Source organism: Dermacentor variabilis, chromosome 5, assembly GCF_050947875.1.
Source record: "Dermacentor variabilis isolate Ectoservices chromosome 5, ASM5094787v1, whole genome shotgun sequence".
NCBI classification, from domain to species: Eukaryota; Metazoa; Arthropoda; class Arachnida; order Ixodida; family Ixodidae; genus Dermacentor; species Dermacentor variabilis.
The window spans coordinates 123,795,675-123,822,602 of record NC_134572.1 but is presented as its reverse complement, the minus strand read 5'-3'; the positions used below and the strand labels follow the sequence as shown (position 1 = coordinate 123,822,602).

Sequence of the window (26,928 nt, the reverse complement as noted above, 5' to 3'; positions counted from 1 at the left end):
TAGAGCAAATGCAGGTACATAATAAATTTGTCTCTTCATTCTTTAAAATAATGAGTCATATCCAGGAAGTCAATTGTACCAATTTACAAGCATACTGAGATGAGAGATTGGGAAGCATCTGACAGTACCTGCTTGTCCAGAGTAAGTGGCACCACCTCAAAAATATTCTAGAAAAATTCGGAGGCGGTAGGGAGGCACCTGTTACTAGATATAATTTGGCGAGAAACTAGGTTTTAGTAATTGAATTACATTTGTTTTGAATTAATTTGAGTGTCTTTTGTTACCTGAATGAGCCAAGATTTCTTTAATTCGAAGTATTTTGACTATATATATATGGTTCTTTTGGTTTTGTTATATAGAGACCTAAGCGTTTAACTTAATAAAATTATCCTTGTGAGCAAAGCACATATCTTGGCAGCTTTCTGCTCTTTCTTTTTTATTTTGTCTCGCCGCGTCCTGTCGTGCCTCCTAATTTAGACGTGGGAAGACGGCAGCCTCATAGTGACAGCGTTAAGCTCCACTGACGTCATAACAGAGGCAGACCCACGTCAGAGGGCTGGCCAGGCTGTATTGCGAGGCGTCCTCAATGGTGGCGTTTGTAATAGCAATGCATGGAAAATGCGCATAATAAGCAATCAGAATTTAACTGGACATGCATACTTTAGAAACCATTTCGCATTCAAGATGAAGTGTTTTTAGTTCTTTTAGATAGGAGGCCAGTACAAATTCATATATGGCATCAGTTGTAGACATACAATACTAGCCGCAATCATATCCCGATATTGCTTTGGACCGACAACTGTACCATACGTGGCGTGTTGATGTCGTCTGCAGAATTGAAAAACGCAATATCATCGGCGTAAACATTAGTTATAGTTAAACCTTGATATAACGAACTTCAATATAACGAAATTTTCGATATAGCGAAGTACTTAACTTTTCATAACCTCTTGCCATAGTACATCATATATTTAGAACCTCAATAAAGTTTATATGCGATTTCAATATAACGAAATCTCGCTTCCGCCGCAATGCAGAGACAAAAATTTGGAGGATGCCTAAGCTTCGCCTAGGGCCTTTCACCAGGTCTGGTCATTTTAAGCGTACAATGCGCGCTGACGATCGTGTTTGCAAAGTACGCGCCGCGGAGAGGTCCGAAATTTCAATCCAAACGTCGTTTCTCCTTTCCCTCGAGCCGACCGCGCTCCAAGCCGGACGGTGACCTACTCGTGTCCCCGCGCTTACGTACTCGTGTCCGCTGTGTGACGTCAATCATCGAGACACGTGACTTCAAGAATTATTCAAGACATCTGTTATCTGTGCGATCTGTTGCTTGAATTGACGAATTGAAGTTAGAGAAATAATAAAACACAAACGGAATGTCTGCGTCTTTTTTTTTTTTTTTGCTTTACTTCGCACCGAAGCAAGAGAGATGTACTTCCGCTTCGTCTGCTTGTTCCTACGGTCGTGCAGCCACGTGCGCAGGTACCGAAACTATGCCACTTTCTACCGTGTTCCAGCGCGTGATCATGCTTTGCGATCCGCTTATGTCTACCTCAGTATTCGTGTAGCACTGAATTTTACCGCGTCATGTGTCCGTCTGCACAGCGCGCAAAATCGTGCGCTGCGCGAAACGAGACACGCGCAACAGCTTGCGCGCGACGCCGTCAGCGGAAGTGCGCAGCGTCGAAAAAAAAAAGCGGAGAAAGGAAATGAAGGCGAGGCCTGTGATGTATGCATCACGCGATCCTTGAGGTCCGGTATGGGGGAACAAAGGGGGGGAATATCGCTTGCGGAGGCTAGACGGGGCGAGTGGAGAGAGTGCCTCGCCTGGCAGTGCAGCTCGCCTCCTGCAATCATGGGTTCGCGGCACTGAAATATTTCTATCTCGGCTATTAATGAGCCGATTTCAAAATATTTTTGCGGCGACAGAACGCTCTGTAGAGGACACGTAACAACTTCTAGTGTGTAACCAAAATTTGCTATGGGGCCTGATGAGGGGCCCTTTAAGAGTGGAACGCGATAGCACTCAAAGGTCCCCGACTGCTTCTCACGCTTCCTGGCAACTGGAGCGTATGTCATCATGTTTACCGGGAAACGCTGGCCGCGAACGCTATGCACGAAGGCGGGCTTGGTGGTAGAAACATGGCCTCTTGCGTGGGCCGCGATGCGGCGGAGGCCATCGCCATCTAGATTTACTACAAATAACCATTCGCCCCGCTCCGTGGCCCCCGAGACACCCACGCGAGGGCGTGCGCAAATGGCATACGCAACGGTCGGTCTGTGAATTGCAGAAACGCCGGAAAAGGAGCTTCTTTGAGAGTTTTCGTGTAACATAATAATGTTTTATCGCATAGCGAAATGACAACCCGAGACTCATCATGTCTGTAGGTTGTGTGTATGTCGTATATTACGAATTTTCCGCGTATTTTTAGCTTGAGAAATTTAATTCGGTAAATTCCTTGCGACACATGGATGTCCCGAGTATGGGTGGTTCGATAAGCTTGACGACGACGCGGGGCGCCAGACGCCGGCTTTTCTGCGACACGGGCTGCTTAACACGATCGCGTTAATAAACAGACACTTCCGCTGACACAGATGGTGAAGTGATTGAATTACAAGCATCTGCCTGCAAACAGCCCTTCCAACTCACGCGCGGCGCGACAAGAGCGACCACCGCAATGGATCCGCATCATGTTCCTTACAAAGTGCAAGCGCGATAAGATCCTATTGCGGCTCGCGCACCTTGTGCTTTAGGTGAGAGAGAAAGCGTGCGAGGGTGAGACAAGATGGTGGCTTCCCGTGTACCGCCTTCCCACACGAGCTAGGGGAATGAGGGGGAGGGGAGGGAGGGAGCTCGCGGTAACGCGATAAAGCGCGCGCGATAGGCGGGGGGGGGGGGGGGAGGGGGTAAGTTAGCGCTTCGCGATCTCTGGTGCGCGACTGCGTATGCTCAGCCGCGCACCCTGTTTCAGAGGTAATCTGCCGCATGTCCGCATGTACATAGAGTGGGCGTGCCGGGACGGCGTGGCATCATGTCAGCTGTCTTCCCGCGCGTCTAGTGTTGTTAATCTCGAGTTTCGGCGACTCGGAGCGTGAGGCAGACGCAGCATTCGCTTCCCCGCTGCCGGCGCTTTTCATGATAGCGTCGCCCGCGCTGGGGCGACGCTATCAGCTGCGGGGGCGCAGTGCACGCGAAAGCGTGACTGGCTTTGCTTAATTCGTACGGCTAATGTGAAGTAGTTGTTGACGTGGCATGAAACCGTATTGTTCATCGGCGACGCCCCAAATTCATCAAAATAAATTATTTTCGCGTTCAAACTTGCTTTTTTCGATTGCCCAATGATTCGGAAAATTCTGCGGCCCCTTTTCTTCTAAGAAAAATCTATCGGCAACTGTACTTATTTGAATAAAAGGTCTAATTTCAATACAACGAAATTTCGATATACCGAAGCAAACTGCCGATTTCACCTACTTCGTTACATCGAGGTTAAACTGTACTTCATGACGAAAAACTTGTGCTCATAAAAATACAAAATACTTCCGTTAATTAGACTATAATTAATTCGATCCTGAACGAAGGTACCGGTCGGCGCCCATGCATTTTATGAGCCAAAACTTACGTTATTTCGATCCTAAAATTGACCTTCACCGGATAATTCAAACTTGATGAGTCAGCACACGCGCCTGACCCCTATGGCTATCCCAAAAGCAAACCCTCTAGTGGTAGCGTCTGTCTCGACGGCGCTTAGAGGACAGTGAATGCGTTGAACACACGTCATTTACCATCGAAAACGCTTATTTCCGACGATTTTTAGGAAATAATCGTAGCTCACAATGTATAGTTACGGTATTTACCCAATTCTAACGCGTTCCTTTTTTTTTTTTTTTTTTGCAGGAAAATTGGACTGAGAGTTGCCTGTTACGAAACCAAGAACGCTTTCACGGCGTGTCTATGCTTTACCTCATAATAGAGATGTATCGCGGCAAAGCTTACTTTAGGAACCCGACCGGCATAGTACAACACATTTGTTTCTTGTTACCTATTAAGTCTCTTGCTAAAAAATTGGGATTCGCGCCAGATTTCAGCTTTCTTTCGGAGCTTTAATGTTAACTATACGTTATGTTTGTACTTTGTGTTCGCGTAAAGTGGGCTCTCGTTTAATTCTGGGGCGTGTTTGAAACAGGGGTGTTTTGATGTTTTATTGCGATAGATGTTTTATTGCGATACATGTACACTCCAGGCGCATTTCTGCCGTCGCCTTGATGTTTCGTATAAAGTCCAAGGGCGATAACATCGCCGCCGCGCGCCGTATGCTGTATGTGCGAGTGAAAACGCGCAAGGGCGAGCCGACGATGGCGGCTAAATCTTGCGTGCGCAAGGGAGAAAAGCGGGGAGGAAATGCGCAGTCTTTCGTCGCGCGCAAGGCACAAGGCAAGGGGGGCGTTCTACTCCGGTGGCGGCTGCATACGGCGGGGTCGCACGGGCCGTGTCTTGAAAGTGATATGCGATAGGGACCGAGCGCGCCTAGTGCTGATAGCTTCGTGTGCGCTGTGTTTTCGCTGCCTAGTTCGCGTTGAAGCGAAATACAGCACGAAGGTCAATTCGCTCGCTGCTGCGGCCACGCTTTCTCACTCCACTGTTTTGACAGCGAGTTCCCGTGGTCATCGAGTGAAATGCGTTCATGTTTGCTTGTGCGCGGGTGACACCACGCTTGTTAATTTTGGTAGTAAGCGAATGCTTACAAGTTTATACGGCCGCCCAAACTACTATCCTTACTTCATATAGTTGTCTACTAAATTGCTATTGCAATCGATGCTTTGCCTTTTGGGCGAAAGTGTCACTGTGACTTTTTCCTTCATCTTGTTTAATTCGTGAGAAGCGTGAGAAGAAAAACTTTGTGCGGCGCAAAACGGACTATGGCGACGATGGCTTTGAGATGGCGCCAGAGGAGCGCGCGTTAAGGATGTCTCGATGCACTTGCTCGCCTCCGCTCCATTCGTGAGGGCGCACGCACCGAGGCACTCCATGCGTCGTCTGTTTATCGAAGCAGTGCATGCAGGTCTGTCTGCAGCGGCTGCTGTGAATCGCGCCGACGCATTAGCCACACGCTGCCTCTCGTGATCTCCAGCATAGACAGGACGTCGCGCCACACTTAGCTCCGTTTGAAACGTGCCGCACGAGACAGATTGTCCGCTCCAGCCAATATAACGCGAAATGAAAACATGTATAGAGCTGCACTCAAATTTCCAATTAGGGAGTATTGTAATCATCGGTGAATTTTTATGGCGAAAGCTTTAAATGACTCATCAGCCGGTGGCCTTCAAAATGCGGTGTGCAGTACAGAAAGTCATGCGAGCTTGCGTCGCGCAGACACGCACGCGTTCGTGCCGCGGCTCGCGTGTTCGTCGTCGCATTCTTCCACAGCTGGTTCCGATGCCACTCATCATGCCAGAAAAAAAGAAAATTAGACAAATTATGATGGAGTCAATTTAGGCACTCGAACCCACGACCTTCGATGGGAGTCGAACCCATGACCTTTGATGTTAAGGCAAAGCTAAGGCACAGTTAATTAGGGTAGTGGCAATTAAGGCACTCAAACCCGTGATCTTTGGTGGGAGAAAGCAAGTAACAACAGGTAACGCATTTGAATGAGAATATCAAGTAAATTAATTCTCTCGAGCGTGCAGGTTTCTGCATTCACCCTCTTTGGCGTATGCTGAAGTGACTGTCAATTTTTTTCTTAAAGCAGGCAGCTGGGCCAGTAGGTATACCGACATATCATGCATTTACATCGCTTTAATGAAATAGTAAAAATTAAGACAGAAAGAAAGACAAAAGGACAGGTGCCTGTTCTTTCGTCTTCTCTTCATTTTTTCTCTTTCTTTAAAGCATTGGAAATGTATGAAAAAAGCTTGTTTTCCGATCGGCCTGGTTATTGTAGTCAGGTCATCAAAAGTACTCATCGAATTTACATAGCATGTATATGTGTTTGTGATTTCTATCTGTGTGTTCTGCTGTATGCATGCAGATTGTTTCAAAATACACATCTCATACCACCACTATATAATTACATTAAATGCCTCTACCACATCATCAATTGTACATAACCCTCATATTCCAGAGTGTAATGCTTCCATTATCCACAAAGTTTTCAAAAGTCTTAAAACCACTGTACAAAATATTGAGTTCAACATTGTGCATACAATGAGACAGTTCGTTTATGTACAACTGTGCATTTCTATTGGTTTAAGTAGAAATCTGTTATTAATATTGTGGGGAGCTGGACACTTCTGTGAAAATGTGCCTTGTATATAAGTGCTCAGGTCTTTGTATATTAGCATCCTGGTGTTATTGTGCCATCATCATGATTCACAATGGTCATATTATTTGTTGGAATAAACTTTTTCTAAACACACATCATGCAGATGTGAATGTAAATTTCAGGCATATCCAAGATGTGGAAAGCACAGTCAAATGAGGGACATTCCTTATCTAGCAAGACATAGGGATATCCATACATCTTTGCAGTCATCCAGACCGAATAACCCCAACCAGCGCATATATTGGACGGCACAGTGCGAAGTGTCTGCGATATGACTGCCCCAATTGCTAAAAGATGTAAACTTGCTGAACATGGTTGTGGTACTATTTGTTTATTGGATAGTATACGCAAAATTGAACCACTAAATGCTGCAACCATGGTCCAATACGTCGAAGGACATGCAAGCTTCGACAGACATGACGCGCGTGGATGTCACCGTCATGGTCTGTCTCGCCTACTCTTCATAACTATGAAACGAACGCACCATGATCTTGCTAACGTACACTGCACATCACTTTGTATGGTGGGTATACAGAGAAGTGCACAGAATCATATAATGTACGTTGCTGTTCATATCGCAGACCCTGTTGCATTACCCTTTGGACAGTCAATGTGGCAGCATTGCGACGCAGCTGTCAGTGTTGCTGCCGATGCTGGCGCATCAACATAGTCATTCTGCTCAATAAAAAGTGGTGTTTTCGTGTGCTAGTAGTGCGCAGAATCTTCAATGTTCTGTGGCCCGGAAGTGTAGGTGACCCTTGCAGACTCACCTCCTCCAACATTTAGACCCCAATGGGAGAAACTCTTCTGGCCCAGTTATGGCCAAACATATTGTAACAAACGGGATGGGTTTATTTACAAGATGGTAGATGGTCAAAGCATTGCAAGGGACAGGATGGTCATCCAAGACCAACAGGCAGCAGGCAACTAACTGCTTATGCACTCTTTGACTTACTCTTCATTTGTCTCCGCTGTACAGGTGTTATCTTCACCGGCCAAGTACTCACATTCTGACCAGTACTGACTGACCCGACTGACCAAGTACTGAAGACTGACCAAGTACTCACATTCCAGTTGCTTCAGCCACTGCTAAACCCTGTTCAAAAATTCTTGCAGTACAACGCTTCTTGGATGGCACTTTACAACTTCTAGTGCACAGCCAAAATTTCCAACAGGGGCTGGTGATGTGCCCTCTAAGGATACTAGTGCAGCGACGCTATCTTCAACCATGCTGCTTCCGACAAGGAATACAAACAAATCATGAGCGTCAGGCACAAGGAAGACATAACCCAGCTGGCGATCAAGACTGTTGGTAGGCTGGGGACACTTAAGGTCTTCTTGTATAAATGTGGCCATGATCGTCTGCAATGGCAACCTCCACATATTCCTGACCCGGCATGCTGCACCTTTCATGTACACGGTGCAACAACGGCAGGCTGGTTGACGGTGCAGTTCAACTGTTCTCTAACGAAGTTCAAGCAGCAGCAAAACGTCCAAGGCTTGTTCGTCAAGCTGGAAGCTGCCCAAGCTCAGAACTTTATCATGACATAGTCATTAAAGTATGAAGTTTTGGCATTCACTCTCCCTCTAATGTCAGCTGCTCAGCTCCTCCACTTCTTACGATGACCTCAAGACAGACATCTTATTTAATTTCACTGTCACACTATCGACCTCACTGCCCCCAGTCCACGCTGCCAATCAGCCATGGCCATCGTAGATTCCTGGTCGAAGTGCAGGACGGCTACTTCGCCCTAACTCACTGAACCACAGCTCATGTGTGTATACACGGGCAACTTATTTTGTCTGAAGTGTGCACAGCTGCACATTTATAGTGCACATAAAACACTGGTGCTTTGTGTGCGTGTGCTAGTAGGGGAAGCAACTTGTAGCGGCTGCAAGTTGCTACAAGTTGCTCTATCTTCAATAGCAGCACCTCCAACACAGAAGGAAAAAAATTTCGAGTTCGGAGAGCAAGGAAGCACACAACTCCGCCAGCGACCAGCACTGCTGGTACACCGGAGCTGCTCAAGCTTTTCTCAAATAAATGTGACTTCAGTCATAGGTAACGGCACTGTCCATATCTAGCCCTATCAACATATTCAAGCATTATTTTTGTCTTATAACTTGTATAAATTCTTACCGAGATTTCGTCTCTTGACTACTGACGCTGCATAAACAAGATTTTGAATAAAGTGCCACAGGGAATCATCCCTTTCAGTCTGGCTATGGGACTTCAGCCTGTACATTCCTTACCCCTGTGAGGTCCTGTTGCATGCACACGAAAACAATGACACTTCTCGAGGATGTAAACATAGCAACCTAAAAGCTGACACTTCTATTACAGTAATGAAGTTGCACTTAAATGAGTTTCGGCAGATCAATGTTTAGTATTAATACGCTGGTCAAGGAAATATATTTACAGTGTGATCTGCAACTCAAGGTGCTATGCAATATTATGGCTTAAAGACAAATCCAGGCATCAACAGCAGTTCCACCACTCAAGGTAACCTTCACTATAGTCAGAAAGACATTAGAGAGTTTTAGAATAGGGGCCCCAATAGTTAGGGGCCCCAAAGAGCTTTGCGGGTGTTAGCGTTGGGGCACGCAGGAGTGAAGAGTTTTAGAATAGAGCTTTGCATTTTCAGATAGCGTCTTGTGCTGACAGTGCCACTACGGCGTCAAAGAAAAACTATTAGAAATAATTAAATAAAATATACCATTTTATGACGAGAATAGTAATTTTGACTTTCATGTTTTAGTGCTTAATTACACTTTAGAGTTTATTCTAACAGCAGCAAAAAATTTGTTGCGCTTAGTTTTGAGTAATTAACTTTATGTGCCTTCACCAGCTAAGCTAAGCCATGCTAGGCCTACGAGCCATGAAATCCACAATCGAATTTGGAATCAGCGGCATCTAATGAATCAATATTCATAAAACACGCTAGTTGAGAGAAAGCGACAACTGCAGTGACTTCTCCTAGCTTTCGAACTTCACGCGTTACCACGAATCGAGCCCAGTTTGATGCTAGGTTAGAGCCGTCGCTTCGATGGGTGCCTTCATGTTTGTTTATGCAAATCTACGGGGGCAGCTTTTGGGGCTCCCGCTAAATCAGTGAAATAGCGTGCCTGACGCAAAACCCAAACGCAGTTTGTGTCTCATGCATGCGCAGTGGCTTCGATGCTATTCCTTAGGGGCCCCAAACGTCTGGGGCCCATATTCTAAAACTCTCTAATATACAGGCTGCCTTGAACTTCTTTGCCCTTTTCACAGATATATAACACAACTAACAAATGATAACAAAGGCACAGCCAGGACTGTAAAAATAGCGTTGTATTTCTAAACTTGAACTTAAGGTTGTAGATGGGATGACTATGACAGTATGTGGTCACAAAGCAAGAAAGAAAATCTTCAGTATGAATTCATGCTTTGTGTTAGGCTTAAGTAGATGTGAAGAGCACAGAGACCAACACTGATGGCTGCCATGAGTTTAACAGCCAGGACAAGCCAGGGACCAAACGCCAAGGTTTGGACCATGAGCCTGAAAAGGAAAAGAGAAAGCAAATGTTACACATAATCTTAACAAAAAAAAATTACGTACAGGTGCAATGTGCTGATCACTGCAGTTTTATGACAGCTCACCATGACCAGAAAAAGAAGAGAGCATTCACTAAACCCAATACACTCTTACCTGTAATATTTTTCTCAATCTTCTAAGTCTCAATATTCAGAAACCTGCAATGCTGTGAGGCTTTTATGCTGCTTGTGACCATCCTCTTTCTAGTTTTCTCCATCTGTACATCACTTAATTTAGAGGTATGACTGTTCAGAATTTGGAAAATAGTCTACACTATTCAATTTGAGGATTTGCTATTCAAAGTTGCCCAATATCTGTTCCCGGAATCGCTAAATATAGCAGTCATAGTCTAAAGGAGAAAGGCCTCGTAGACTGCAAGCAGAGACTTCTGAGCAATTCTGCTGTGAGATAACTGTGGTTGTTTTGCAGACACACCACTTCCTAGGCAAATGCACGGAGGCGATCACTTCATTGCAATATCTCCATGTCATTCCTCCCTCAGGTACATAAGCAAATAAGCAGAGAAATCAGCGATGTCTTGTATTATTTTCTTTACTGGAGTCTTCTGAACATAATTATAAATCATTTCACCAGGACACATGGCCGGAGCGGTTGCTTGAGTTGCTGCCAGGAGAAGCCTCGCAGGTCACAACCCAATTGAGAGCAGCCGAGGCAGGCGCGTACAGTTCAGTGAAGGTGAGCTTGCTCACAAAATACAAGCTCTCGGCAGAGGAATTTCGGAGGAGATTTTGGGAGGAACCGATTTCCCTGACCGAAATTCAGGAAGAGGGTCTGGCGCTGTGTTACGATGCAGAACACAGTGCAAAGAAAGAGGAGGAAATTCTTCCGATTTCTTCGACAGACATTCAGAAAGGGAGTCAGGTGCTGAGTTACGTCGAAGAACACGGTGCAAAGAAAGATAACAAAACAGCTAGCTCGGAAGGCATTGTTCAGCTGGAGAAGGAAATCTTTCTGATTTCTTCGACAGAAATTCAGGAAGTTGGTCGGGCTGAGGAGCCGCCAACGGAAAGAAAAGAAAGGCACTTGGAACTGGCCACCAGAAACAGTGCCAAGAGAAAGAGGCGTTGCAAATTCAAAGTTACAGCAAAGAAGACAAAGCGGCCAATAAACCTAAAGCCACTAAACCCTGTGGGGAGTGCAATGAAAGATTCAGAAAGGCGCATTTGTCATTTGGAATGTTTTCAGTCAGAGCACGTCTGAGTTGTCAGATGAGACTGAAAAGAAACCAAAATTCGGCGCAGAGGAGGAAAAAATCCACGGGGCAATTATGTTCCCCCTCGTTGAGTTCTTGAGGTGTAGTCTGACACGAGAGAGCGCGGCAGCCAGGCTACGCGACATGGCCATACCAGGCAGTGCATTTCGAGTTCCACGCCGAAAAGCAGGTGGACAGCACGTAAGGTATTGGGGGTCAGCAGCGAAGGGAAGGGACTACTCGCCTTTGTATTCCCTGCTTGACAAGTTTGACAAGAGCTTTCAGACAGTGCCCGCCTCAAGTACAGCTTAAGGAGACGGTTTTCACGCGCATAACTTTTGGAAAGCTTTTTTCGATATGTCATTATTTTTTAAGCAGACAGGCTCCACTTTTTTTATATACGCTTGCACCACCAAGTCTAGCTTATTTGTTAGAAAGTGGCATGCTCGAGTATCAGTTCACCTTTCGGAAGCGGTTGCGAGATTTTTTTTTTTTTTCTTTAGAAGAAAGACACATATTTAGCAGAGCTGTTGTTAACCGCACAATGTAGTGTTTGTGCCATTCCTTTAAGGTGTCTTGCTCGGACAGAGAAGCAACGCATTGGTGTGTGGCTCGCACGTGTATTCATAAGATGACAGTGTTTTGAGTATCGCCTAGAGCGTGCGTAGTAGAAATTAGGCAAGAGCTTGAATCTTCGTGCAGTTTGAGGTGCATAATTTACGCCGAATTTTATTATTGTTATTTCGTTAGTGCTGGTCCTTCTTGGTCAAGAGAAAGGAAATGTTAATGCACGAATCGCACAAAAGTGGAAGATTTGCGGGGCTTATTCAGAATATGTGGATTGTTTTGAGAGGAAGGCTATGTCTTCACGGCCTGTGCCTGTCTTGCCAGACTTTTGCAGAGAATGCACTCTCCAATGTGACACCAGCAACCTTGGCCTAGGTGTCGTCCTTGCCTAACTTAACGAACACAGTGAAGATCATTCTGTGCTGTACCTCAGTCGAAAACTGACACCGCGAGAAGAGGCGTTTAGCAACTCGGAGAAAGAGTGTTTGTGCATAGCATGGGCAATTCAAAAGCTATGCTAGGCACAAAATTCACGGTCAAAAGTGATCGCTGGCTGGAGCAAATGTTAGAAAAAAAAAATATGCAGATCCCACGCACTGTGGGAATCGATGTAAACGAAGCTTTCCGTGTTGGATGCTTTGATTGACGACAATTAGCGGTGATGTCGACGGCTAAATCTTAGTTTCTTCAACGTTTAGGCTAACACGAGAGTGGTGAGTTGATGCTAAACGTTACCTTGCATGCACCACTGCTGTTTGTCTGCGTTGTACACAGAACACACAGGGAGAGATGTTTGCTTGAGGCATTGTTGTATGCCATAGTTTACAACCTCTGAGAGGGTTGAGTGTTGTGATGGCCTCACATGGCACATCGCATTGTCGCAGAAGTGTTAAACTTGAATTGGATTATGAGGCTATACGTGCCAAAACCACACTTGTATAATGAGGCACACCATAGTGGCATACTCCGGATTAATTTTGACAATGTGATGACCTTAAACATGTTCCAAAATGCGTGCGTTTTCTATTTCGCCCCTGTCGAAATGCGGCTGCCCTGATTGGGATCAAATCCATGACCTCTTGCAATGCCATAGTGTGTGTGTGTGTGTGTGTGTGTGTGTGTGTGTGTGTGTGTGTGTGTGTGTGTGCGCGCGCGTGCGTGCGTGCGTGTGTGTGTGTGTATTCCCAGGGAGATGGACGTAGTGAAGTGAGGGCTGGGCACTCGAGCTGCAGTGTAACATAAGCCATCACTTCAAGAACAATCCCTGAGGCCGCAACCAAACGTTGATGCTTCGAGCAACCTGACAGCTGGTCACCCTCAGGTCGAATCTCTTGGCAGCAGAGGTGTTTGTTATGTCTCAACACAGCCAAAGGCGTTAATTATACGTTTGGCACGAGGCAACCCCCACCCATCCATCAGCGCCTACCAAGAAGTCAACACAGCGTTGATACCGACTGCTGACGGGTCCACGAAAGGCACTCCCCTACCTCCCCTACCTCCCCTCCCCCCACCACCACTACCTGACAGCCTGAACTAATTATGAAAAGGGTCAATATCAAATGCTACCGGAGAATGGCGCCGACCTTGGATTACCAGAGCGCTATCCTGCCACATATTCCATACCATCAGAGGGGGGGATGCTTCAGGGGTGGGATGCTGCAGAACGTTGCAATAGCAGCACAGCACTTATCGCAAACATCACCTGCCTCTTTTTTTCAGCTTTTTGGAGTCTCCATCACTTTTTACAGTAAAGCTGTTTATGGCTAAGGTTCCGTGCATTTTTCGTGTCCGTCAACAAATTTGTGTGAGCAAAAACTATCATCATCAGCAATGGCTCATGCCACTGCTCATGCGTTCGCCATCGTCATCTTCCACAGCTGGCTCCGTTGCCACTCATCATGCCAGCGTTCCCATAACTGCCCTTCCCTCTGCGAAGGCATTGATGGCACTGGCCCACTGCCAGTCGATGCGGTGATTTCGGTCTCAAATTCTTTGCCTCAATATATCGCAAAATGAAAACACAAATGTGTAAACAAATGTACGCTGATGTATAATAATGAATGCGTGTGCATACCTTCTGTTATAATGACCACCAATCAAGACAATACCTGTGTACCTTTATTGTACGTTTGTTTGTACCTGTGTCACCTCCTTGTCATATCCTACGCAGCTTCGCTGGTCATCCCCCTTCACAGAGTGGAATGGCTCGTAATTTTTCGTGTTCACTGTGATGCATCAAGTGGACACGATGGCTATAGGTGGAACTTCTTTACATGTTACTGGTAAGCAGTGCCTCTAGTAGAAGCAAGAACAAAAATATCTCATGCCTGATAAAGTAATAGTGCCATCTGGCGGCAAAGATGAACATGCCACCATGGCAATAATATAGTCTCCACCATCGGGTGATGCAACAATAGGTTGTGCCATCCAATCTCGAAGCCCATGTTGATATAAGAAGTGTAGCACAATGTGGGACCGAGCATGGTGGCCACTGTTTCATGCATACGCAGCACCACCACTTAAAGTGTGGTAGCAATGGCAAAACAGCAGGTGAAGCTCGTGAGGGTATGACAGAGGTGGCATTTGACTGCCAATAACATCACTCGTATGAGGCATATTCAAAAATACAGTTGACTGAAAAGATTTATGGAATACCCTGTACGCCACACACATACTATAGACATCATAAAAAGTCTCATGAGGTCCCATTTAGTAGTTGACTCGCAACACATCGGGTAAAGTGAGTACTTGGCGTAGTACATACTAAAAATTTGGTAAGCTCAACCACCGGGATAGGCCCACCAAAACGGCAAGATCGGTTGCACTATGAACGGGATTGGCAGACTAAAACGGTGTGATCCGTTCCACTATCACCAGGGCTGGCCCACCAAAATGGGGAGATACCCCACCCACCTACAAAAAAGTTGCTGCCACTCAGAGAAGAATGCTTTGTATTAAAATGTACTTGAGCATAGCCCCCGCCCCCTCCCCCCGTGTCTTTACTATGCCTGTACAGTCACTAATGCAACATGTGGGAGCCAACGGTGCATTGGGATGGTGCCATGTTCCCAGACATTTTAACTTGCTGCTAGAGCATGGACAACTTTCACCAAGTGCTGCTGTCATTCTTTGCTCACTCCTTCCCCACATGACATACCATGACAAAAAGCAGTTGAAGCTCTAACCATGTCGTATAAGCTCATAAACTATGATCAATTACTGGAAAAGTGGTGCCCTCTAAGTGACTTAAAATTTTGGTGGCACTGGGCAGGCATTGGGGAAATAAAGGTCGTGACTGAAACTACACCAAGAGAATTGAGGATATGTCCACATACTCAACGAGCAATGACCGGTAGCAGGTGATGGCCAGTAGCACTGTCACCATGGGAAGGTGCACCTTGCGCAGGTCATGTCGGTTCCATAGCCAAACCAGTGTGGCTGTGGTGATGTGGTTAACCTTTAATAAATAAATAAATAAATAAATAAATAATATTTAATACATAAAAACAAGAATGCCATAGAGTTGCTCACAAATGCTTGCTGCAATTCCATATTGGGTTTTTCAAATAAGACGAACAAAGCCTGCCGATACATTTTTAGTTTTTATGAGAAGAACACAAGTTTGTCTTCCCTCTAGGAAGATAAAGTGCATGCTGCTTAAGAGCCTTATAACAGCTATCATTGCAAAGAAGCATGACAGCGTTGAGAACTTTAATGTTTTACACAAGCAGTTGGAAGAGAATCACAACATGCAGCCTCATCACTCAACAGTCTTAAAGGGGCCCTGAACCACCTCTCGTGCTTGTTGAAATAACGTAGTCAGCGGGTAGCATGTGTTGCTGTGAACATCTCAGCCAAGTTCTGCTGTCGTACATTTTGCATGGAGTTTGCATGTGGATCGCAAAGTCACTTTTCTCTCAAACACTCTCTTTTCAACAGAAGGTCCTGTCCTCACTCTCTTCTGGATGCTTTATTTATTCATTGGTCGCTTTCTTTTGTAATTTCCTTTGATGGCTGCTACTGGCCGATACCTGATATCAAGCTGCAGTCGGCTACACGACGTAGATACCACAGCCACCGCGGGTGCCGCCACGAGTCCCCTGGCTAAGCATACTGTGACTCACTGAGGACAACCATGTTTGGCTTATGTTTAACACGTCACAGACACCAAAGGCTGAAGTCGTGGCATCTAAGTTAAAGTCCAAAATGAAATTTGAACTGCGCACTACAGTGACATTTAGAATACAAAGTATTGTGGGCATGCCCCACGGCACCATAGCCTTCGCAATGCAGGCATTGAAGAAGGCACGGGAGCAGAGAGAAGGCCGTGTTTGATTGCCAATAACTCCACTTCTAATGAACGCATTGAAGTACTTTTTATGGCAAAGTATTTCTGAAACCACCTATTTTCACTTCAAATGCCTTTCTCCACTTTGATAAAAAGTGGTTCAGGGCCCCTTTAAGAGGGATTTGCAGCGGCCACTTAATGATAAACACCATTTACGAAACTGATGTTACTTGTGCCAGCAATACATCTTCTAAGTGTGGTCATCCTGTAGAAGTTGTCCTCCTCAAAGTGAAAGCACTTTCAACTGGAGTGCATTTACCTGCACATCGAGGAATTACTATGCAACAGTTTTTGATATAAATACCCCCTTTAAGTGCTACACGCACAATTGTGAATACCAAGATGGCGCATCAGAAGCAAAAGCACTGATGGAACTAATGATATTGAAAACGTGGTACAGACATATTAACACAGTTCTGACTGGGCCTTTGATGTGAATTTGAATGATGTGCATACAGCATTTCCATGAGAGGGGTCTGAAGGCAGACGTCTGGATGTTTGCTCTTGGGCTCTATATATGTCTGTGTATTAGGCTCGCTTCTTTCATTGTTTCTAATGCTTTTTATGTTTTATATTGCGTATGTTTTTGAAGTGATTAGATGGGTGATTTCCAAACGTACCAAGTACGCTAGATAGGAAATAGTTGATGTTCATATATATATCATATTTGAGTAGAAAGTTCGTGCACGTAGTCCACATTTAGTAAACTTTGTAAAACTCACTGAATAATTGAAGATCCTTAATCGGCTTTGCTTCAGTGCACTTTTAGTAATTCTGAAGGTGCAAGAAATGCAGCAAAACAAAATTTTCAGTGGACAAAACTAAACGATACCAAGAAGCACTACTAACTAAAGCATGCTCGGTTTTAATAACTTTGTTCCACGTTCGAAGGACTCGCTGCTGGTACTGCAACCTATCACTAAAGACCATGAATTCGATGCAATCCTACGTTAACGCATCGTAAAACTGAGGTTACTGCACTCTCACCCCACTCACCAGTGAAATATTAGAGTCAAAGCTGAGTTGCACGTAGCGCCAGTCAAACTCCATGCCCCTGGCACCGACCCAAAGAGGCACAAAACGAGTCATGAGCAGTTCTGCGCTGGCCCATCCCAGACCAGCGACCAGGAACTTAGTCTCGCCTTTGCCAGCCACCTTGGTCATCACTATATGCAGGCCCACAAGGTCGGCCAGGTCGACAGTGGCCTTGAGGAACTCCTACAGAGCAGCAGGAAGGGAGGGGACAGCTGCATTATTCAGCTGACACAGTGGCAGAGACACAGGCCATCTTAAAGGGACACGGAAGAGAAACAATGAATCAGTTTGAAGTGACAGATGATTGCTTCCAAAACTGTATCTGCATATTTTAAAGCGAACCTTTCTCCGTAGCATCAAGCAGGTTTGGTTACTGTGGTAGGCGGTACTGGTGTGGTGGTGGCTGCGGCTGGACGGTGCAGAGGAGGGTGCAGGTGGTGAGGAGGAGGGATAGTAACACATGCCCATTGGTGGCCTAAACAATGATGCCATCGGACTATGGTGGCAGAGTATGGATGTCACACACACCGGGTGTGTCATGATAAAATGGCGCTCAATCGGCCTCGGTGGTAGAATGCATGTGACATCTTCTTTTGCCCCAATTCCTACAGTGCAAGGAATCTGTGCAACTTTAAGGTGTAAATGTCTCGTTTATTAGAGGATAAAAATGGACAGCAAAACTTCTCTTTTTGAAATTTCTATCCAAGCCATAGCACCAATGACGCGCCTGGTGTCACAGGTTACATTGCATTTTGCTGCATCTGGGCCCCTTCTTGCACAACAAAAGTTCATAAAAGTAAATAAAGCTGTCTCTTTGCTCACTTTAGAGAGCAATATAATCTTTTGCTATCAGTAAGCAATTGACTAGCCTTAGCCAAACACTTCTAAAGTCTATGAGAACATGAGTAGCTGCTGCAAAATTTTAAATGCAAAATCAGCACCTATCTTACATCCTTGAGTCCCTCCTACCTTACCAAGCATATTATCACAGTGAGATGAACCAATTCACAATTTCACAGGTGTAATTATCTGCCTACATTAACTTAATGTTCCTCTTTGGTGTCCCTTTAACAGCAAACTATGAGGGCCTTTTTTTTTAAGGTCCGATTGGTCGCAAGATTATAACCACAGTGAAAATCAAAACTGTATGATTTGGAACATTTAGATACATTTTCCAGCTACTTCTATACATAGTCTCCACTCCGACTGAGACATTTGTCGTAGCATGGTACCAACATTCCTATAGCCAATTCAGTACGCTGGTCTGCAGCTTGTTGTCCAAGTCAATCTCCTGTCCTAGCCAGCGTTTCATGAGAGCAAAGAGATCATAACCAGAGGGAGTCAAGACCAGGCCGTACGGTGGGTGATCGAACACTTGCCATCAAAAACACAAAAACACCGCAGGAGCTTCTTTGTTACAGCTGCACTGTGCAGCCACACATTGTCACGAAAAAGGACAACGCCTGATGACAACATTCCTCTTCGCTTGTTCTGAATTGCCTTTTGTAGATGTTCAAGAGTCACGCTGTATGAGGCTGAAGTGATGGTCATGCCACGTTTCATGAATTCCACCAGGAGAACACCACTGCTGTCCCAGAACACAGCAGCCATACACTTTTTGCTGGAGAAGGTTTGCTTGAACTTCTTTGCTTTCTGGGAACCAGAATGCATCCACTCTTTGGAATGCGCTTTTGTTTTCTCAGTTTCGAAATGGATTCATGTCTCGTCCCCTGTGGCAATTTTCTTTTAAAAAACTTCTCCTTCATAATGGTAGCACTTGGAGAAACGTTAAGACTGTGCCCATTCGCTGAACGGAAAAGGAGGAGGAGCTGACCGTGAAATTTTGGGAATCACTTAACACAGAAATTGTGAACTGCCAATTTTCCCGAATCACCTGATTCACTCGCTGAGCAAGGTCACTGGTTGCCACTCGCTTCCTTCCCTGCCCACCTGCATCATGAAGGTCTGTGCGTTCTGCTTGAAAGTTCCTACACCACTGCTGCTTTGCTGTCACTCACGAATGTTGTACTGTACACATTACTCATTCGTCAATGAATTTTGGCTACACTGCAGAAATCGAATGACAGCATGCACTTCATACTTAGCAAGAGGCTTTATTGTTTAAGGCATGTTTTACATGGTCACTGCATACTCAGAATTGACCAGTATGACCTCACGCGATCGACGGGCATACTAGAGACGCTGCACAACACGTCGGCATAGAATGCCATCGGACTTTCACTGTGGTTTTCATTTCGCGACCAATCGGACCTTGAAAAAAATATGACCCTCGAACAGCACAACATGCTGAAGACGGGCACACAAATGTACACACACGCATGCTACACCAGTAAATCGGCTCAGCACAGCAGCTCCGAGTGAACATCTTCTATATCAACATCATGGATTAGAATCCACCAGCACATGCCATTCAACTCTTGTGTAGGCATGCTCTATATACTGCCAGCAAAAAAAGTGGAATGCAAACAAATCAAACCAAGTTACAGTACATCTCCCCCTTTACACATTCCCCACAGTGTACATCACTGCTGCAGTTTAGGTTTGAATACTACGCTGTGGGGCAAGAGTATGTATATACAATCTGTTTCAATAGGCCATGAAAACATATTAAATAATGTTCGCAGCAGATAATGCAATAGACTGATAATGCAATAGCTGTCAGTCACTGGATGCAACTTTGCTAATTAGACAAGTGTGTATTGTGATTTGTCGTGCAAGCGACCTCCACCACTTAAAGATGTCCAATAGAAAAGGAAAAATTTTGCTATTCTACATGAAGACTTTTAAAAATCTGCATAGCAAAAATATGATCCTTCAGTGGGCTGGCCATGCAATGATGCTACATCACACATTGAATTAGCTAAGCATAAGAAGTGTTTTCATTTACTGTTACCACTTATATTTCAGTTTACACCAGCAGCTCATTGCACACTTACTTATGATAATCTTTGCATTGACACTGGCTGCACCTTTGATAAGTTTAGTCATAAAAGACAGTGTGTTTATAAAGCCTTCCCAGTAGAGGTATGTGTTTATAAAGCCTTCTTCCTAGTAAAAGTGGGCGAGTTTTCAATCAGAGTTTTTGCATGTGAATCGAATACGAATGGTCAGTGTGGAATATTGATAGTCAAATGCAGGTGCTTATATCTACAGCTCAATTATTTACTTTGGTCAAACAGGTACCACACTTGCGCTGGATAGCGAAAGAAAGACAACTAACTATCGGGGACAATTAGGATCAGTTTTAAACGCATGATCGTAAACTGTAATTTAGAACACTGCACAAGTAGGCTCTCAACGCTTGATTGCGATATCAATTGTACGGACACTCCAGATTAATTTCCGCTGTCGCCACCGTGGTGGTCTGTATCAAGACTAAATGCAGTAAGATTGTGGCCACAGCACGCATCTCCTCTTCTACAACGGCTGTGGTGGCGGACCGCAGCCGTGCACGCCCTATCTTGGAGGCAACCTATGGTGGGTTCGAAGGCTAGGTGATCCGAGATAGCTGATGGCTTCATGCGCACAGAGTGCTCGCTTGCCTAGTTCACATTGAAGCGAGACGCAGCACGAAGGGGAACTCATCCGCCGATGCTGCTGCTCTTCATCATGCCAGCGTTCTGACAGCGAGTGTCTGTGATCATCAAGTGAGATGTGTTTGTATGTGCATGCATGACAATGTGCTTGTTAATTTAGTTACTGAGCATATGTTTACAGCAGTTTATGCAGCTGATAACTCGCTATCTCATTCAATGCTTTGCTTTTCAGGAGAAACCAACTTTTTCAGAGCCTGGTTGGAAAAGAAAGCTTTCTAAGAATGAATGGCTGTTGTATGAGTGGCCTTCTGAAAGTGTTAAATGGTTGCCAAATAAAAATCAGAAGTCATGTAAAAAGAAAAAAAACGCTGCTGAAGGACTTGTGTGCTGTAATCACATGTAGAAAGGCCCGTTGTAAGAAAAAACTCGCTGGTTGTAAAACTTCTACATGACTAGATTGCTAGACGTTAAATAATAGACAAGCAAAAATCATGGGTTGTCATGTAGGCTTCTACAGCAAAACTGAAAACAAAACTTGTGTTACCCATTTCATTCCTGCCTTGCTTTGAAAACTTTTATCATGGTTTCATTTCTGATAATTTACGATACTTTGTTCAACAGACTGAGAAATGTACCAATACTTTATAACTGGTTGCTGCAAAACATTAAACTAGTTTTGAGTATTCGAAAGTACTGAATATTTCATCTTCAATTATGAATACGAATAGCCACTGTGTAACAATCTGTTTGTATCCAATATTTAGAATATTTACCCACACCTCCTTCCAATATACACTACTGTACACAAATACCTAACATAAAGGTGGCCATTTTTATCATACAGAGGGGCAAAAAGTGAGGGTGACAAAAGCAATAAGTCATCACTGTGCGTAGTTTCTTTACAGTGATGCTGTTTGCCTGACAGACATGTATGAATGAGTCATACGTGTGGCCTCGTAGGAGGTAGTACCTGGGCTGGCTAACGCTTGTAAAGTGAACAAAAATGATGGCGGTGCTGCATGGTCTTGTAGGAGGGGGTATCTGAACTGGCTACTGTCCATAGAGTGAACAACAAAGATGGTGGCGCGTGTGCCGAATAGGGGAGAACAAACGAAAGTAGGGGCAGAGAAGAAAGGAAGGACACGTGATTTTACCACGCGCCGCACGTGCGCAGTGGGGCAGCGCACTTGCGCTGGGCGCCGTTGCTGCCATCTGCCCTCAATACAACTGCATGGCAGTTGTGGCAGGAAAACACAGGGATGGTGCACCACGGTAGCTACCACAGTGTGCAAGAACTGAATCACGCATTGCTGAGGTAGACCACTGCAACAGTTGCGACTCCAACAAAATTGGGGAAAATGGGAAGACCGCGCATCGTGCACATGGCCGAAGAACAAGCCGAGTACGAGGAGAGGCGTCGACAGCAGAGATGCAACTATAACCAACAACAATGTGCCCGTGCAAAAGCGGAGAATGCAGCCGGTGACTCTGCCTCCTAAGAATGTCAGTGCGAGTCTAATCGCCGGCGCCGAGCACAAGCTACCGATGAAGATCGCATACTGGAGCTCGTGAACATCTTCCAACAGCAAACGGCTTTGCTGGCTAATTCACCACCACATGAATGGTACGGCCCAAACTTTTTCCTTTTTTTTTTCCACAGTGTGTCAAGTACACGTAAGAGTTCGAGCAAGGTCCGCTGCAGCACGCAATGCAAAATTGTTACGGGCCCCACCCCAAAATAAATTACGCAAGGCCAGTGCCTTTTTTTTTTTTTTTCTTCCATCAAACGAAATCTTCCTGCTACATTTCACACGAAATTGTTGCAGGTTAACTCTAATAGTGTGTTGAGCTGCCTACTTTGCCTGCATAAATTAAGGGCACACGTAATACACAAAAGCCTTTTGGCGACTTCCTCACTTCTTAGTGTGGCTGCTGCCATTCCTACACGTTATGAAGGAAGCAAACTGAAAAATTCTTTCAGCTGATGTAGTCCCACCTTTTCTTTTTTCTTATACGCATGTGACTTAGAAGATTGCCACCATTTGCAGCCAAGACAAAATAAGAAATAAAATCAACTGGGATCATCATGCAGGAGTATAAACGTCACTTAGGAAAAAGAGAAGATGCAGGCTAGTCTTCTCCTTCCTTAAAAAAAGAGAAAGAAGAAAAACTAGGAAGCAGGAACGACAATGCGTGAAACTCTAAGTGAGCTCTAACGCAGTGCACACAACTGCCACATCCAGCAACCATGCTCTGCAAGACCATTCAACCAAATTTGCTCACCACATCCATTCGAAATGGCACCTGGCAGAGAGAAATTCAGTGCAATTTTTCTCAATGCAATTCAAAGCATAACCTACTTACACACTTCAATTGACCTGAACACATCACACTCACAAATGCAATTGTAAGTATACAAAGTACGAAATGTTATAAACCTGTTGCAATATGTTTCTAAAATTTGTGGTCATTATAATCATTCTTCATTACCCTTTACCTGGTATGAACCACAGTGCTTTCTACTACTGTGTTGCAACATTAATATGATTGTACACTTTCTTCTTTTTTTTCTGCAGGACAAATCATCTTACCACTCATCCCAGCTTAACTCTTCGAAATAATAAAAGCCAGTAGGCATCACCGAAAAAAATAATAATTAATGCAAACGCTGTACCCATTCCAATAAGTTAGTGGTTTCACCAAAGATGATCCTTATTCACCAGTGCAAATGTTCATTTGCTTTGCTTTATACTAAGAATAAACCCCACTTGCTAACACACAATAGCTTAGTCATCAGAGTGTTGATAAAGCATAACACAGTAACAAGGCACATATTAAAAACAAGGCAATGATAACTCAAAATCCCTAGTCCCCACGGTCAGAAATATCACAATATCCTGGTGTTATGGTGCACCAACAAGTGATGGATGTAACCTGACTTCTTCGTAAATGGTCTCTTTAGTCAAATGGTGATTGTTCTGGGGGCAGTCACTCGCTGCTTAATTTTCCAGACCTTAGAGTGAAGTTGCAAAATTGATGGCCTGATCAGTACAAGGATGCCAAGATAGGCTAGCTGGTAGAGCAACATTCTGAAAAAAGAACAGTGCTAGCTACAGTAATTAGTTTTTGTGTTTTCAGCATAAAAAAAATCATTTTAAAATAATTCTGTGGCGGCAATTTCCCAGCCATATGTGAACTTCCATAATTTGCACACTGGTTCTATCAGCAGAGACAATAACATATTGCTGCAGCATTAAAGGGCAACTCCGGCGATTTTTCAATGCCCACTGATCTTAATAAAAGCTTTAATATACATTCTCTCTTGCACTCTGAATATCTGTGCCAAACAATATGACTGCAAGTCATTTAGTTTTCCTGAAAATGAACTTTAGAGATTCGTTGCTTCCCGATTCATTACTTTTTACTGGCCACCCTGCTATTGTGACGTCAGAGACTAGACCGCCACTGTCACTGAAATCGTCACTGAAATCGCCACTGTTTAGTTCGGAAAATCTGTAAAAGCTCCCTGTGTCATCAGGAGACATCATCAGCTTTGCTATTTTGGCATTAGCACCCCATGTACTGCACGTTTAGCATTCATTCTGCGTGATTACATTATAGCAGTGTAGGATCTGACGTCATCGACTCATCGTGACACTGGATGAGGCAGCTACCCATTTTGGTTTCAGTACTTCATTTATTGGTTATTTAAAATTGTTGATGAATTTCTGAGAACGTTGAACCACCCTACCGGTGCCAGGGCTGTCAATGCCATTAGAAAATGACAATATCCTAATATGGTTAAAAAAACGCTGGAGTTGCCCTTTAAACTGTCCACCCGGTAGGAATTAGCAAGCATTAAACATTTTCTGCACAGCGTGACATTTCAAATATAGATCAAGCCCACGTGTATAATGTCACAGCATTTCGTTGTAGATTAATTATTACCTCAGCTTAGTGCTGACTCAGAGATGTAGGTTTCTATGACAATCGAGGTGCCTGCGTGCTAGCAGTAATAAAAACTGCTAAAGAGACATGCTGCAGCAGCAAATATAAACATTTTCCTTATTTTAGGCAGCAACAGATACACAGAATGCGCAGCCTTCAAAATTTTTAATGCTATTATTCATGCAGTGAGCTACTGATAAATCCCTTGTTTTTCGTTGAGTTTATTTTTTTTAAACTCGCGTTGTGGTTCACTTACCCCAAGAACATCAAATCCACCAACTGAGGATACATCACCGGGGGGAAAAAATGTTGCCAGGATCAACATCTTGCAGAGCTGCATAACGATATACATTGCTGCGGCCTGCACACACTTCCAAAACGCTCCATATTCTGATCTGAAAGAAGGGAGGCGAAAATAAGCTTGGCCTAAACTTTGTCAAGCATTCCCAGCTGCATGACGGCAAGCTACCACAAACGAAACTAGCAGACACTGCGCAAGCAGCGCACCCACAGTAACGCCAGAAATTATAACGAATCATGAAAACAGAAAAATTACGCCACTGGTAACATCGGTAACTGTGCTCCCACTTGGCTTTTGCAGTGGCCTGTTTTTACGGGTAGTTGCCGATTACTTGGTCACCATAGTGCCTTTATGGGTAACGCTGCCTTTACGTAAGGCTTAAAACGGGGTGGAGAAACAGCTTCCGCTGTTTATGATGGCACTAAGGTATTGCCTTAGTGGCCCTTCATCCTTTCTTTTTATAAAGTGTCCTTAAACAAAATATCCCGCTAACTTACCGTGTCACTATGGGATGACTTAATGACGATGTTTTCTTACAGTATTGAACATAGGCACCATTAAAGTCTTAAGACACTGCTTTGGAACACGTCTACAACTGAAAAAAGTATACATCAACTGCGGTGGTAACAAGTATCCACCGGAAACAACTCTTCGTTTGTAGCACGAAACTATTACCAAAATCAGCATATCAGCAAGCGAGAGGTAGCGGTGGATATACTTGAACATATGCGCGTTTCCGATTACTGTTGGCGTGAAACAAACAAGCTGCAGGGGCAGCTCGGCAGAATTCGCCCTGGAGGGACGTTTCCAATACTTACAATCCGGAGTACTTGTAGGTGAGAAGATACGGCACGTATGCCAGGGCGACGCAGTTTCCGAAGTGAAACAACGTCATTACAATTCCTACTTATAGCACTTCAAATACTACCTTTCTTACGTCGCCCACAAAACCCCACAAGGGCACTTTCACGGTTCGTCACAGCACTGTTCAGAAATATTCAGAATCCAATTAAAACCGGCTTCCTTTCCCCGTAAGGATGGAAGGCGCCATGTTATCATCCCGCACGATTGCAGATAAGTCTCGCATAAAACCACATTGTTAGGAAAAAATCAAAATAAACAGCCGTGGTTAAAACGAAATAAAATCTCAAATTAAAAAAAATAGTTGATAATGCATTTTTTATGACATGACTATTTTCATATAAAACATTTTAGCTACCCACTTGCACAGAGCATTGCACAGAGTTACGAACATGGAGGAAGGATCGGTTACCAACATCAACTTCGTTGAGTAGTTGTGGCTAATTCAAGTGAGAACACTTCAGACAGTGCACTTTCTTATTCTTTTGATGTCACCTAAAGTAAGACAAGGAAGGAAAACCTTGAAAGGGTTAGTATGCACAGCACTTGTACACTAGTACAGTCCAACTGATTTAACGAAATACGCGATTTAACAAAGTTTTTATCCAAGTTATTTTTCGTTTTCCTCGATTCAGCTGTGAAGTAGTATTAGACTCAAGTCTCAAGTTAGTGATTTAATCAAAGTATATATGCGTACGATTTTTCGTTCTATCGCTCTTTGCGTGGTACTTAACTTGTTCTCAAGCTTTGTTAACCTCCAAGTTTCTGCCCCATATGTTAACACTGGTATAATGCAATGATTGCACTTTTTTTTACTATACAGTGGTAAGCTCCCAGCTAGCATTTGGTAATGCCTGTCGTGTGCACGCCTACCTATTTTCATCATTATCATCAGCCTATTTTATGTCCACTGCAGGACAAAGGCCTCTCCCTGCAATCTCCAATTACCCCTGTCCTGTGCCAACTGATTCCAACTAGTGCCTGCAAATTTTTTAATTTCATCACCCCACCTAGTCTTCTGCCGTCCTCGACTGCGCTTCCCTTCTCTCGGCACCCATGCTGTAACCCTAATGGTCCACCAGTTATCTAACCCACACATTATATGTGACCTGCCCAGCTCCATTTTTTTCTCTCAATGTCAGTTAGAATATCGGCTATCCCTGTTTGCACTCTGATCCACACCGCTCTCTTCCTGTC

The 26,928-nt window shown here is 44.4% G+C and overlaps 1 protein-coding gene across 2 annotated transcripts; it reads right to left on the bottom strand.

The window, feature by feature from the left end:
• Positions 1-9,639: 9,639 nt before the first annotated feature.
• Positions 9,640-25,938, bottom strand: LOC142583132 (BOS complex subunit TMEM147). 2 transcript variants are annotated; one of them, XM_075693466.1, is made up of 6 exons: positions 25,689-25,938; positions 24,826-24,964; positions 22,905-22,925; positions 17,026-17,247; positions 15,017-15,138; positions 9,640-9,865 (listed from the first exon to the last, which is right to left on the bottom strand). In XM_075693466.1, exons 1-6 carry the CDS (start codon positions 25,763-25,765, stop codon positions 9,736-9,738), a joined length of 711 nt encoding a protein of 236 aa, XP_075549581.1. In that variant the 5' UTR covers positions 25,766-25,938; the 3' UTR covers positions 9,640-9,735. The 2 variants fall into 2 exon arrangements, with proteins under 2 accessions (XP_075549581.1, XP_075549582.1); XM_075693467.1 differs by lacking the exon at positions 22,905-22,925.
• Positions 25,939-26,928: the final 990 nt, after the last annotated feature.

Bases quoted from the DNA above. Each gene is read 5' to 3' on its own strand.
- LOC142583132 (XM_075693466.1), bottom strand. From the start codon at position 25,765: ATGACGTTGTTTCACTTCGGAAACTGCGTCGCCCTGGCATACGTGCCG. The intron at 22,926-24,825 runs GTAAGTGAACCA...TCTCTCTGCCAG, and splicing joins GTGGATTTGATGTTCTTGGG to GTGCCATTTCGAATGGATGT. The intron at 15,139-17,025 runs GTGAGTGGGGTG...TATTTATTAAAG, and splicing joins TTGACTCTAATATTTCACTG to GTTAACCACATCACCACAGC.